This window comes from Cydia fagiglandana, chromosome 1 (genome assembly GCF_963556715.1).
Source record: "Cydia fagiglandana chromosome 1, ilCydFagi1.1, whole genome shotgun sequence".
NCBI lineage: Eukaryota > Metazoa > Arthropoda > Insecta > Lepidoptera > Tortricidae > Cydia > Cydia fagiglandana.
In genome coordinates this window covers 12,439,503-12,454,472 of record NC_085932.1, presented here as the reverse complement: position 1 = coordinate 12,454,472, position 14,970 = coordinate 12,439,503, and the positions used below count along the sequence as shown (strand labels likewise).

The 14,970-nt window shown below is 36.9% G+C and overlaps 1 protein-coding gene across 2 annotated transcripts in view; it reads right to left on the bottom strand.

Annotated features, from left to right (window-relative positions):
• Window positions 1-8,640: 8,640 nt before the first annotated feature.
• Window positions 8,641-14,970, bottom strand: part of LOC134664419 (uncharacterized) — a 38,521-nt gene continuing 32,191 nt past the window's right edge. For both annotated transcript variants that reach the window (XM_063521053.1, XM_063521062.1), the window contains one exon: window positions 8,641-8,797. In XM_063521053.1, the coding sequence (XP_063377123.1) occupies window positions 8,748-8,797 (50 nt within the window). In that variant the 3' untranslated portion in view covers window positions 8,641-8,747. The remainder of the gene's footprint in view (window positions 8,798-14,970) is intronic.

Below are 14,970 nucleotides of genomic sequence, written 5' to 3'. Positions count from 1 at the left end.
GCCTATACTTTAAAAAATATTAACCTCAGACGTCACCGACCCTTAAAACCCCTCACCCCCCCACCTGCATCAAAAATCTGGGTGGCTCCACTTCTTAAATACATTTTAGGAACACAAAGATTGATTCTACCAAAGGAAATCTCTTATTCAGTGAACGCCGTATTTGACCTTTTTATGGCTTGAGCACACTCCACTAATACGTGCCCTTTGAGCTTTTTCCTTTCCTCCTTTGAGGATTATATTATATTATCTCACGCTCAAGCCATCTGCTGATTCACTTTCTAAAACAAAATAGGCACAAATTATACAATATAATCTAACTTCCTAATTACTAACGTCGCTAATTCCTAGGGTCCAAATTTACCAGCTTAAACAATCTGGGGTTTTACATCTATGATGAATTTTATTATAATTTCGGACGCGATATAGAGTCCGCGGGACTTACGGGGATAGTAAGATTAAATTATTATATTTGAATTTGGTAATTAGCACGCTCATTTTTATTTAAAGATTAATATATTTCTTACCTTGAAATTATCACTGTTTCTGGTTTACTACAACGGTTTCCACACACACGTTAGGGCTTTTCATAATCCGGATAAGAACTGTTGATGAAGTCGCCATTGCCGCATACATACAGCAAGGAAGGAAGAGAGACTACGGTTTAAATTTAACTCTGTGCGAAGACGCATTTAGATATGTTGCATATGAATAGTTTTTATTTTTAAAGTTAATAGGTAAATAAATATATTTCAAGTGAATAAATCGTTTTATATGAAAACTGATATTTTTGCGTTAAATGACTTTACTGACAGCATTGACATTACAGACTTTTGTAATGACCTATGTTCTTACCGGCCAGACTCAAATCAAGGCCTATCAAAGAGGCCTATTGACAAAGATTTTTTTTTTATTAAGGAGAGTAGAGGCACGTCTACCCTTCGTAGATTTTATGAACATAGACAAAGACAAGCTGAAATATAATAGATAATTATTTACATATATCAAAAAATAAATAATTTACATAAGACTACTTCATAAAATAAAAATCAAAATATATTTTATAAAATAATTTGATTTGTTCCTAGAAATCGTAACTATAGACAAAGCCAGTTCTAGCGATGTTGCTGTAGTAAAATATATTTTTATATTAATTACTGGCAATCTCGTCTGGGAACGGACAACACATGTAAAATTTTGAAGGGTCACATCGTTTCAAGGAAGTCAATAGGCCTTGTTACATAGTTAGCAAGTTCTATAGAATTACACTTTACATTGTGATTGTGATACAAGTGTGTGGGCTGATTTAGACGGCGCGCGGACTCGCATGCGATTTTAGTTACATTGCGGACTGGTGGTTACGTCCAATTCAACCGACCGATCAAAAACCGCAATGTAATGAAACTCGCATGCGAGTTGTCGCATTGTCTAAATAGGGCTTAAGGATTGAAATGTACCGACTATATTTTAAATAGAGTCCGTTTAAGCTAACTCACCACACCTGCACCGACTTTGTACATACAGCGAAGAGTGGCCATTCCCACACCTTGCCATAAATGCCTGATCCGACTCTAGACACCTTCTCTTAAATAAACAACAGAAGAATTAAAAATATATTTTTGTTAAATTCGGTTGTATAATGTATTAAACATTTTGACTTTTGATAGTGTACTTAAGTAGGTACTTGGGTACTACTAATGTCAAAGTAATAATAAATTTAGGTAGTTTAATCCAAGTGCGTGTAAATGCACATACAAAAAGCACATATAGTACCTACAATAAGGCCAGGAAAACATTATTTGAAATTATATTAAGCATCAATTGTACAAATCTATCTATTATACATTATACCAGTATTCGAAATTTAAATATCTGTTATTAAAGTGTCATTATACGGAACCTGCTAACTATGTAAACAAAAGTCACTAGTAAATTCATCGGTCAGAGACAATTTCAATACAGCGGTTTGTTTACATAGTTAGCAAGTTCCATAGAATAACGGCTCGATTCGGAAAATGAATTAGATTTCTACTAGACTTCAACAAGTTACGATATGGATAATTTAAAGATATTTGTAAGATAGATATGTCAAATTTGACGTTTCCGCGATTCTGGAGGTCCTCTTGGACGATTTCGACAAGTTATGACTTAGACATCCAAGTCACATCTAGTCGATATCTAATGTAGATCTAGTTGATCTCTAAATCGTCTCTAGATCTTGTGAATATCTCGAAATCCGAATAGGCCTGTAACACTTTAGTATATGTATATCTCCCTCGCACTAATATGTAAGTACCTACATACGTGCGAGTGTTGTAAGAATTATATCAAATCGACAACTATTTGTAACTGCGAATCGATCTTCAGTGCTCGCCAAAATGATAAACCTTCGGAATTTAAGTAATTAATAAATCTTTGTAGGTACTGACAAACAGTGGGTATGGCCACCTACTAAATAACTTTTTAACATCTATTAGATTTATATTAAATAAGTGTTTGCTTTCACTTTCAGTCACCGTATTACTTGAACTGAAGATGAAGCACAACAACGTATCAACGCCAGTACAACAAAAACCGATGGACCCGATTCATCCAAAAGTGATTAAAAAAAACTTTATTGAGCAAAACGAAAACATGTAAAAAAAAATATTTGTGCTGTTTAGAACACTTTTTCCTCTCTTTTATCAAACAAATTAATTAATTTTTTTTATATTTTAATATCATCATCATAATTTAAGAGCATGGCTCTTGTCGGTGGAATATGGGCCAGTTTTCGCGGTTCTCGGCCAGGTTCTTTAGGTCCCTGTAAGACACGACATTGGCTTTTGCTTTTAGTTGTTGTGTATAGCTTGCTCGTGGTTTTCCTCTTTCTTCTTCTTCGATCTTGCCTTCTAATATAGTTTTAAATAAAGTGTCGTGATGATGATGATGGTGATGATATTTTAATATGTTATTTTCCTTTATATATGACATTTATTTATAATTGTTCCTTTTAAGTATTATAATTAAATTTACTTGCATGTGTAGAATAGTACCTAAACAGTTTCGTTATATTTTTATTAATATAAATAATGCATAATAGAAAAAAACCTTCTTAAAACAGTTTGAAATGCCATACAAATTATTGGCTGGTATTTAATTGATCACCAGATATAGTACAATTAATCCATTTCGTCACCGTTTTCTACTAGCATTTCGTTTCTGAAAGGGTCGCAGTTCTAACCTAACCTAACTCACTTCTCTAGTAGCATTCGATTCTGGAAGGGTCGGGTGGAAGGAACTAACCGGGCCCGGGTTCGAATCCGGGTCCCAGTCAAAGTCGAAATTGAAATCGCCAAAAGTGTACTAGGCGTCGTTGAAGAGTTCCATTCCAATCATCATTAGCAGTTTCACTTCATCAAATGTTACTTTTTACAATCTAAATGCTTGATTTGTTGATGAAAATATTATAATTACCATATGTATGCCTTTAACATTTGAGGAGTTCCTTCGGTCCCTCATGGATGCCATCATCAGAACTGAGTTTTGACAAAAACGGGACCAATCTGTATGTATATTCTTATAAATAATTTCAAAATCGGTCCACAAATGACGGAGATATGGAGTAACAAACATAAAAACCTTCTGCTATGCTTCTGCTTATATGTATGTAGATAACTATAATAATAAGTAGGTAAGTATTAAGTGTTTGATAAAAATGTTAACAAGTTAATACTTATTATTTTTATTTTGAGATCGGGTCATAATGCCACACAAGGTTCTTTGTTTGAAGCTCACAAAAGTGCATGAAATTATAGATAAAACACCAATTTTGGCCAAAGACAGACCGTGATTTGAATATCAAAAGGTACCGTGAAAATTGTGCATCCAAGCCGAGAGGATTGAGCCGGTGACAAACTTGGGAAGATAAGCGTATTGCGAATACAAAGCAGATGGCGATGGCGTGCTCCATATAAACACACTACACACTCTACACAGATAGGTACAAAGAGATGGAGATGGGCTGTACCCGAAAACAAATCTAATTTGAAAATATATTATAACAAGGGTGAGCATAATATGGACTGAAAGTTTTTATTATTTTAAATTTAAGTTTACCTACTCAATTACGGCTCGATTCGGGAAATGAATTAGATCTCTACTAGACCTCAACAAGTTACGATATGGATAATTTAAAGATATTTGTAAGATAGATATGTCAAATTTGACGTTTCCGCGATTCTGGAGGTCCTCTTGAACGATTTCGACAAGTTATGACTTAGATATCCAAGTCACATCTAGTCTATATCTAATGTAAATCTAGTTGATCTCTACATATATCGTCTCTAGATCTTGTGATTATCTCGTTTCCCGAATACGCGTGTTACTCACTTCGATGTATTTACTATATTTGTATGGTTGACAAAATATAGTTTAACAATTTTCCTCTACTACACGAACAACAATGTCGAATCGGTGTAAATAAGTATATTACGTCAACTAGGTGTAGGTACATTATGTAAAATGCAGGTATATAGTATTGTGTACTAATTGTGCCTACTTACGTACATTACGCACACCAGATCTGAGGTACGGTATGGAAAAAATCTGCGACTATCACATGGGCATGGGTACATTCCCCGCTTCCTCGGCCCCTAAATCCTCGGAGTTGACATTCGCACTGTGATTGCCTTAGAATAATAATAAGGTATGTACCTACTCATATACTTACAACATACTTATTTCATAAACACAGTTCTTACTTCTGTAAATATTGACCAAATAAAAATGGTATCGTCTTGGGTCGTCCCATTCGTTTTTCGTCAAGTTCTTAAATTAGTCCTATTCTGCTTTCGTCACTCATTCTACATTGAAAGCCACCGACGATTGTGACGAATGTAGAATGGGTGACGAAAGCAGAATAGGACTAATTTAAGAACTTGACGAAAAACGAATGGGACGACCCAAGACGATACCATAAAAATTTTTGGTACGTCACATGTCGAGTCGAGAACTAAAAATCTCAAATTTTTCGTCACGATGGTATCTGCAAATCAAAGACACGACACGTCCATACATTTCGACGCAAAAAGTAACCCATCTTCAAGGATTTCGTTCAGAAGGTGAAATGGATCATGTGACACGATGAAAGAGGCTACCGTCGCATCTGTGAACGCAAATCTAATTTTGTTTCATATGTAGGTATACTTTTTCTCGGGACAAACTAAAAAAAAACCGGACGGACAAGTGCGAGTCGGACTCGCCCACCGAGGGTTCCGTATTTTTTAGTATTTGTTGTTATAATGGCAACAGAAATACATCATTTGTGAAAATTTCAACTGTCTAGCTATCACGGTTCATGACCTGAGATACAGCCTGGTGACAAACAGACGGACGTCCACGTCTTAGAAATAGCGTCCCTTTTTTACCCTTTGGGTACGGAACCCTAAAAAATGTAGCTTAAGCATACTTATTGTAAAAAAAAGTAATGTAAATTAAATTAAATAAAAAAGAACATAATAATAATAATAATAACCCCGCGGGGGCAGCTTGTGGCGAGCTGACGGTGAGTGGCGACACCGCGGACCCCTATTCCAGAGGGCACTTTCATCTGGCCCTTGCCTCTGTGCTTGCCTTGATTGGCCGGCCAGAGTGGAGTCGCAAGAGCGGGACCTATGCTCCAGGTTGGAAGTGTAAAATGTCATAACGCCGGCGGCCCTTGAACGGATTACCGGGATCTGGCTACCGCAGACTCACCTCTCGACAACCTCACAGCCGCTCCAAAGTGTTGCCCTGTTGTCGCACTGTGCGTGCGGCCATTGCGGGGCCCACTCAATGAGTTGGCGAGTCACCACCTGTCTTATACAATTTTGAGACTGATTGTCACGGCAGGTGTCCGCTAGTCTCTCCCATAGCCCATTATCCAGTCCATCCAACTTTCAAATCTATAGCCCATGACCTTCGTTCCCATCGCAGTACAAAAGTGCTGCACTGCAATAGTCTTTGCACCTGGCGGGGACCATCTCCGGATGTATCACATTGTGCGTTCGGGGATGGTATCCGCCATGTGTATCCCTTGCTCTTAAATTAAAATGTCTTAAAGGGCCTCTGCGCTGTTGGCTTCGGCCCCACGTACGCCTCCCAAAGGTCCGGGACCCCATGGTCCCGAGATATGGAAAAGACATACAAATAATAATAATAAAACTAGAGAATGATGAGAATCTCGTGAAGGCCGAGAAGGACAAGTCCAGTAAGTACCTAGACTTGGCTCACGAGATAACCGCCATGTGGGATGTTGATTCGACGATCATTGTCCCGATAGTCGTTTCAGTGAACGGTTTAATAGCGAAGAGTCTCGACCAACATCTCGAGAGACTCTCGCTAGGTGGTTGGATCAAGGGACAGATGCAGAAGGCGGTGATCTTGGACACGGCGCGGATAGTACGTCGGTTCCTCTCTCTGCAGCCCTGACCACCGGTAGCTTGGGCCTTGCCCCGCTGCTGGCGGCACCCTAGGTTAGGTTTTTTATAATGTGTTTATATGTATTTTTATTGTTTTGTAAGTGTTTTTGTATTTTACTTTTATATTCATATTATAAAAATACCTAATCTAAGATGGAAAATAAATAAAGATAATAATAAGCCCGCAGGGCAGCTTGTGGCGAGCTGTTGGGGAGTAACGACCCCACGGACCCGAGTGCTCCCGAGAGTCGGTCAGGGTCTCCGTCTCCGGCGTGTCTTCGTCGGTCGGAGTGGACCCCAAGGGGACCCGCAGGACTCTCAGCTCTGGCTTGCCTTCATTGGCCGTCCAGAGAGGAGTCGCTAGAGCTATATGCTCCAGGGGTGGAAGTGAAAGATGCATAAGACGCGAGTTGGCACAGTGGCTGTTAACAGTCACTGGGTAGAAAGCGGCGCACACCTCTCGACACCCCTGAGCCGCTCACACCGATGTTGCTCCTGGTCGTCTTCGCGACGGCAGTTTCAGGGGCCCATCTAGTCAGCGGCGAGTCACCGCCTGCCTCGATGACGGTGTTAACATTGTTATGGCAGGTGTCCGGACCTCTTTTACAATAGCCCAGTCTCATTGTCCACCCAAACATCAATCCATAGACCGGAATACTGTTCACTTTTTCTACAATAGTCCCAATGCCTGCTGCGACCGGTTCATGGGTGTCTATTGTTGCGCCTGTGAACGGGTTCCAACAGGCGTTCTACATGACATTAAAGCTCTCCAAGGGGCCTCTACGTGTTGGATCTATATCCCCACGCAAGCCTATCAAAAGACCGGGATTTATAGGCCCGTGGTATCCAAAAGGAGACACAAAATAATAATAAAAATAAAAAAAAAGGTTTAAAAAGTATAGTAACAAAGGTAATGTAGCTAATGAAGTGGACTGTAAATATTATGACTAATCTAATGGGATGATGGAAACGCGTTATACTCGTATAATTAAATATTTTAATAATCAATATTTGGTACAAGGATGTTATTTGTAACACGGTGACAGGCAGACTGACTGTCAATCACAAATTAAAAGGTTTCACAAACAATACATGTTCGAAGGAGGCCGCGTGCCAGCCAGTCGCCAACAGGTAACTTATATTTTGTTATTGTCCTTAGTTCTTTTATCGTAAATACAATTGGTCACTCCTTGTTACTATTTGTCTAATTAGGTACCTCGCAATTTGCAATAATAAGCGTAAAAAAATAAAAACACATTTGTATTCTTTACCCCTATATTTATTTACACACTGTATAAAGTTTTTCTGACATTTAACCTTTACATAAATTATTGCCTTAGACTCATCAAATGTTCTTAATTAGCTAAAGTAATAACTCTCCTTTAAAAATAATTAAAATGATGAATTTAGGTTACTATTTCTTATCACAGTTTCAAAGGTACAAATAATTGTTTAAATTACCTACATTGCGTAAATTGCGTTAGGTCAGGTAGGGTAAGGGAAACATACTTTTTCACCACACCAGCTCGGAAAGGCTTACTTTGCACTTCAAAAACGGATAGCAAAGGTGCATTTTATTCACATGTGAGACAAAGTAATCAAATGCAAATTTTGAGTTGTTTTCTTATGTTTTAGAATTGACTTTTAAATGATGATTTTGGATGATAAATATTTAATAACATTCATTTGGATTTGATTTGGTATGATTTTGTTTGATATTTTACATTTAATATTTGCTTTGGGCTGGTGTGGTGAAAAATTTTGTGTTTCACTCGGGAGCAAATTTTGTTTAACCCTCGTGCTTTGAAACCCTCGCAACGCTCAAGATTCCATTTTTCGAACCACTCGCTACGCTCGTGGTTCAATTTTGGAATCTTTCGCTTGCTCGGGTATCAATATTAGCACGAGCGGTTAAACAACAACTTTGCCCCCTTGTAAAACAAATAACTACTTATATATATTTTTCTTGGGGTAAGAGAAACCGTATTAGAAAAGTCGTTCTACGTAAATATTTTTAAGTTTATTTTATTTATGGATTAGCTTTATTTTTAGTATTATAATTTAATTAAGTTTTTAATATCTTTAAGTATCTCTAACTGTTTATTGTCGTTACGAGTGTCCACTTTCCCTCATAGTTTCTCTTATCCCACCTGACCTTACTTCTAAGTTATACCTATACAGTCATTACACATGAACATATAAATGTGGAATGAGGCTTATATGTATATTACAAATGTATAATTTCATTTCTTAAATAACATTTGTACAAATTCGTATTATAATGGTCTTTTTTGCTAGATGTTTTTCCTATCTTCTTAGGAAAAACCCTGGGTAGAAATATCTCGGATTTGCAGGACCTGCAAAAAATAACGTACAAATATAAATATTGTAAATTTTGTACTTATAAAGGTTGACTCACGCTGGACTGGGCCGTGACCGGGCCGGAGCTTCCGGCGCTTCGTTTTCTATGGAAAGCACCGCGTGATCATCGATCAGCCGTCATAAAGATTGACATGTCGGCCGGCTCGGCCCGGTCTCGGCCCGGACTAGCGTGAGGCGTGAGTCGTCCTAAATTCTAGTTATACGTTAACATCGTGTTAATTTCTGGGAAAATTCAACTTCAAATTGTGAAATATTATGATTTTTCAGACTCCTGGATGGTCCTTACTAAAAATTCAGAGAAAAATTAATTAATTCATCCTCCGTACTACTCGCATGAGCAAGTGTAAAGTCGGCATAACGGCGATAGTGTAAAACAATTCGGGTAGGAATATACAGCATATAGAGTGAACCGCTTTATTTATTTCTTGCTTTTGAGTGGATTGACGTGGATCGTGAATCAAAATTTGGTAATTACACTAAAAAAAATACTGCTGCTTTGAGCGACGGGTGGCTTACAACAGTTTGCCGCTGCCGTTATCTTGTGACAGTTGTGACTAATAAATTCTTAACAAATTTTGTTAACTGTGTTTGTTACATTTTCACGGTTAAAACGCTAAACACATTTAGATGGGGGTAAAATTTACGATGGAAGTGGGATACTTATGGAACGCACATGAAGTCGCGGGCAGTGAATAAATATATTTACAACAAAATTATTTAATTTTTGTTTACAATAAAAGGCTCTTAATTAATAAAAGGTCTCCACCCAATATAGTTGCACTTTTCGGTTAGCACACCAACAACAAAAAATTCTAGTTAATTACTCTAGTATGGTTACATCAGTTGAAGAGGGCACTCAAAAATTACACACACACTGCCACCCTTATACACCCTTAAACAATGGAGGTTACGGTCGATAATGGCACTTGTACGGATTTCACGCCCGCCGGTTCGGAAATGCACAAAGTTTCCTTTTGTGGCGTTGCTCATAACTTGATTTGTGACGGGGCAACCCTTCAGCGGGTTCCGGCGCGGCGCCGACGCGACGCGACGCCGATTCCGCCCCGCGACGTCACGACACCAGCCTCCATAACTTACGAAGGTGTTTCCATCACAAAAAATGTGGATACTAATTAAACTAAAATTAGTAGGTACCTACCTATTAAATGGTAAGCTCATAAAGTCCGTTTGATTGTAGATAGCACTAATCACTAGCCTATTAGCTTTTTGTACTAATAGGGTTTGTATCGGATTCGGGTAATAGTTTTTTTTTTTTTGAGAGACTAAACTTCTTAGAAAACGGCAATATTAGAAAACAAGAAAAGATATTTCATATTAGTAGTAGTCTCTGACGATTCATCCCTTAAGTTTAGTTATATAATGGGGCCTAAATTATTTCTTAAACAAGATACTTTAAACTTCATCAAAAGGCTGGATAGGTACTGGATATTATACTGGAATACAATAAGAATTATTATTATCAAGTATACAATATGAGTAATAAGTCAAACCATATAAGTAGGTACTCAATTCCGTTAATGATTAGGTCAGAAAAATGAGAATGGTACCTACCTGTTTTATTTAAATTCGGACACTTTTTACGGCAGATCTAAAATAAATTAGTTTAATATTTTTATATTATTTTAAAACCCCCTTCTATTATTTGTTTACAATCTCGTGAATCTAAATCGCACTTGGAAGACAAACATCGTCAAACAAGACGTTAAACTTCATGTTAAAGTTTGAATTGTCTCATAAACAATACACAAAACGCAAACGCGTTACAATACCAAAGTAAATGTTGATCAATTGCCCCTAGTTAATTACCCATCAACCAGTTTTAATAAATGGTTTTCGCAGATATGCATACTGTATTAGATAATTCAATTACTCTATTATTCACATTGTTTCTTATATTGTCAACACAGATAAACAAAGTGTTGGTATCGATCTGATAAAAAAGTACATACTCAAACTTGCAGTCTGGGCAAAAAGCTTCTGAAACTACCAGAGTTAGAAACTTCTCAAGTTTCCGGAACGTATTTGTTTTTCTGCGTCTTGGTTGAATTGTTTGTTTACATACTTTTCTACCATAGGTATGATATCTAATAACATGAATGACATGAATGCGTCACGCCACTTACTTCGTACATTAGTGTCATAGGTATTAGTGTTAAAATAGAACTACTTATTTAAAATTACTGATTATTTTTACTACAAGGTGACTTGTAACTACAGAGTTCACATATTTAAATCCTCCTAGCTTCTTAAATGTGACAACTTTTAGAATAGAAGTTAACAGTTTCTTGAGTTAATTTTTTTATGATTCCTTCCATATAATATGCTTAACGATAAGAACCCGATACACCTATAATCACTAACCTTTTGCGCCAATGTATTTCAACCCTTTGTAATTGGGTTTGGTTAAAACTCTCGATGACTTTATTTGTATTTTTGGTCCACCCACACATTCAAATTGCGCTTTTCTAATCCCGCTGGCCCTAGCTCACGGTCAAACGCACTTTAATTATGAAATTGACATATCACGCCAGCGCGGGGCCGCCATTTTGATTTAATAAAAGAGTTCGTACTTATTAAATTAATTGAAGCATCCCGACCATTCCTAGCTGGACCGCTGCTGTTATGATATTTAACTAATGCATATTTATGTGTTTGCTCATTTTTAAACGTAGGGCGTCGAGACGTGTGTGTATTTGTTATATTAATTCATCGCTAAACTTATTCTTTGTTTTACCCTGGCCCCTTATAATAGGGGTAACGGTTCACCCTGCATATTTTGGGTTCATGCAGTAATTACTTAGATATGCACACTAATATTAAATTTCGAAAAATGTTGAAATAAAACCTAACTGAAAATGCTTACCTCCATTTAATACTTGTATGTTATTATACCTCATAGATCAGTCAGTCAGAACTGCCGGGAAAAAATTACATAACAAAGTAAGACGTAACATAACTTCTGTTAGGCAATTAAGGTATTCTAAAACACCAGTTTGGATTGGAAATCAGAAAATGTACAGTGACGAACTTCAATTTGGGTCCACTTACGGTGCAATATCCTATAGTAAATTACACACCTAATAAGCTACTATTAAAATAAAGCATGTAAGTACGTCGCTATCGACAGGGTTTTTGGGCATTGTTGATACGCAACTATGTAAAGCCAACCTGACGAAACTAGGCTGCGTTTATTACCAATATTTCCGAATTTCATGAACTTTTCTTAATGGGGCATCCGGATCAATCAAATATCGCAGTAAATACTACTGTTCTGCTTTCTAAATACTCTTAACTCACACCTTTTTAACTTATCGTACAAAGTCAATTAAAAAATAACCATCAATGTATAATTATTATAATTAACGCTAACGTAAATGTTTCATATTTGATTGATGATTTGAAAAGTCATAATTAAATCCCTAGAGATAATTTAAACGGAGAGTGTCACATCTTTAAGCCTTGGTGATTTATGCTTCTGTCAGAAAATTATAGAGCTGTATAAATTTATATTACAATAATAATTGTGTTAATATGTGTAATGTAATTAGGTGTTAAAAGTATAGTACAGGTTGGCAAAAAATACGTTGATATATTTTTTATTATGTATTATTATGTATATTTTTTTAAATATATTTCTTACTTTAAGTATTTTACAAAATGTCTCTCTTTACTGTTCTTGTTTCAACTAAATCAAACTAACAATGTAATTTTCTCCGATTACGTCCAATTCTACTTGAGAACCAGAATAAATATCATTATTACATAGAGCTCACAGACTGTAACCTTCCTACTAGTTTTGTTCTATGTTATGGCGCACAATATGATTCGGACAAATTGTGTTTTTTGAAAAACTAATTATAGCCAGCATTCTATGAATGTAGTATGATACCTTTGGGTATGGTGCTTTACGCAGGCTAGCGTCCCGTCCCCTCCCCCTGACGCAACCCCCCCCCCCCCTTTTAGCATAAATATGTCCCGGTTGTGAGTTTTTTTTGTTTTTTGGGGAAAGTATACAATATAGGAAAAAAGGGTCAATGAATGAAATGTTCCCTATTAAATTCTAAACAAAAAAGGTTATATTCATTTTTTTGATACGACACACCATATTCATGTTATGGCTAGATGAACTTCGACAAAATTTAACCGTTGAAAAACTTGCAGAAGATCAATATAACATAGTACGTGATAGTACTAAAAGAAATCATACAGGACAATAACCTTGCAAGCTTATTTTCTGTATAAGATTTTTTTCAGTACTATCACGTACTAACTTATAAGGAACTTCAACAAGTTAATACATGAATATGGTGAGTCTTACTAAAAAGTTGTATATAACCTTTTTTGTTTAAAATTTATTAAGGATTATTTATTACCTTGACACTTATTTCCTAACTCTAATACTTTTCTCAAAAATAAAAAAAAACCGTAAACCGGGACGTATTTCATGCTAAAAGGGGGGGTTGCGTCAGGGGGAGGGGGAGGGACGCTAGTGTGCGTAAAGCACCATACCCAAAGGTATCATACTACATTCATAGAATGCTGGCTATAATTAGTTTTTCTTGCCCATACATTAGAACATAGTTTAACCGAATCAATATATGAGACGTTCGACGGGTAAAAGTACCTTATGGCGGCACGGCTCCAATACTAATGCGGTACTATGCTACGTAAGAGCCAACCGCCTTAAGGTACCTTTACTCGTGGAACGTCACATATCACCCGGCCGGATGACCCATGAGCCTTAATTAAAAAATCAAGCAGGAAGATTAAATACATATATTATAATTTCACATATCACCCGGTAGCCCGGCCGGATGACCCATGAGTCTTTATTAAAATAACAAGCAGGAAGACTAAATACATATATGTATTATAATTTCAATATTTATTATTTTCATTACAATTGAACAAATGAACAGGTTTCATTTACACATAAAACTTGATAGTTCGTGTAAAAAGGTCACTGTCTGTCGGTAGTTTTTTTTTAAATCATATCAGTAACAACTTTCAGCAAACTTTTATTTACCAAGGTTAGTTCACAAAAAGCTGATTTAAATCTTATTTAATACGTGTCTCCACTGGTAATTGCTATTAAATTGACTATTCTATATTACAACGTTTTGTAACAACTCGATTAATTGTCTAGAGTTAGACCAAGAAAAGTCTGCAACGATTAAGATAGCACACGTAATGTGCAGTGTTATTGTAAACGTCAAACTTTTATGAAATTAGGACATAAATAACACTTGCACTGCGTATGCTATCAAAATCGCCGCAGACTTGTCTTGGTCTACCTCAAGTGATATTAGGGGCCTATTTAAACCTATTATGAATTCACTGTTAGGCCATTTATAAAACCAACTTTAAAAGTTGTATTTGAGAAAATACATTTCTATCATATGGTTAAAAACTGTCTGTCTGGTCGGCTTTTTCCTCTATTTTATGAAGTTACTTGAGCACGTCAGATTAAGTTATGAGTGACATCTTACTAAGATCTACTTTATCCACTTTTAACTGTGTTGGTGGGGAGGGGGGGGGGGGGTTAGTGAGGGTTGGTTGGGCAGTAAAAACATCGTTAAGTAAATTATGGATTTGGTAATTTTGGTCCAGCAGGGCTCGGAACCGGTATTTTTTTTAACTCCGAAATAGGCCAATATTTTGAATTATTTTATGCCCACACTAGCGTCCTTTGAGCGTCGGCGTCTAGTCAGCGTAATACAATAGAAAATGGCGTCGCTGCGCAGTTGCAGCAACGTTGTGTCGAACAGCAGCCGTAGAGTTGACTAGACGCCGACGCTCGAGAGACGCTAGTGTGGAGTGGGCCTAACTTGGACCAACATGACCAAATCCACAATCTACTTTGTAAGAATTTTTAACTGCTTACCAACCCCCACCAATTTCTAAAAATCTGTTTCGCTTCCTTGACCACTGGAAAAGAAAAATCTTTTATTCTTCCTATCACCTGAGCGGCTACCGCGAAAACCGAAATTCGCAAATTGCGGGGATCTTTCGCTTTTACTCCAATGAAGGCGTAATTAGAGTGACAGAGAAAAATCCCCGCAATTTGCGAACTTCGCTTTTCGCGGTGATAGCCCTGATCTTACGAATCAAATACTCGTAGGTCTCT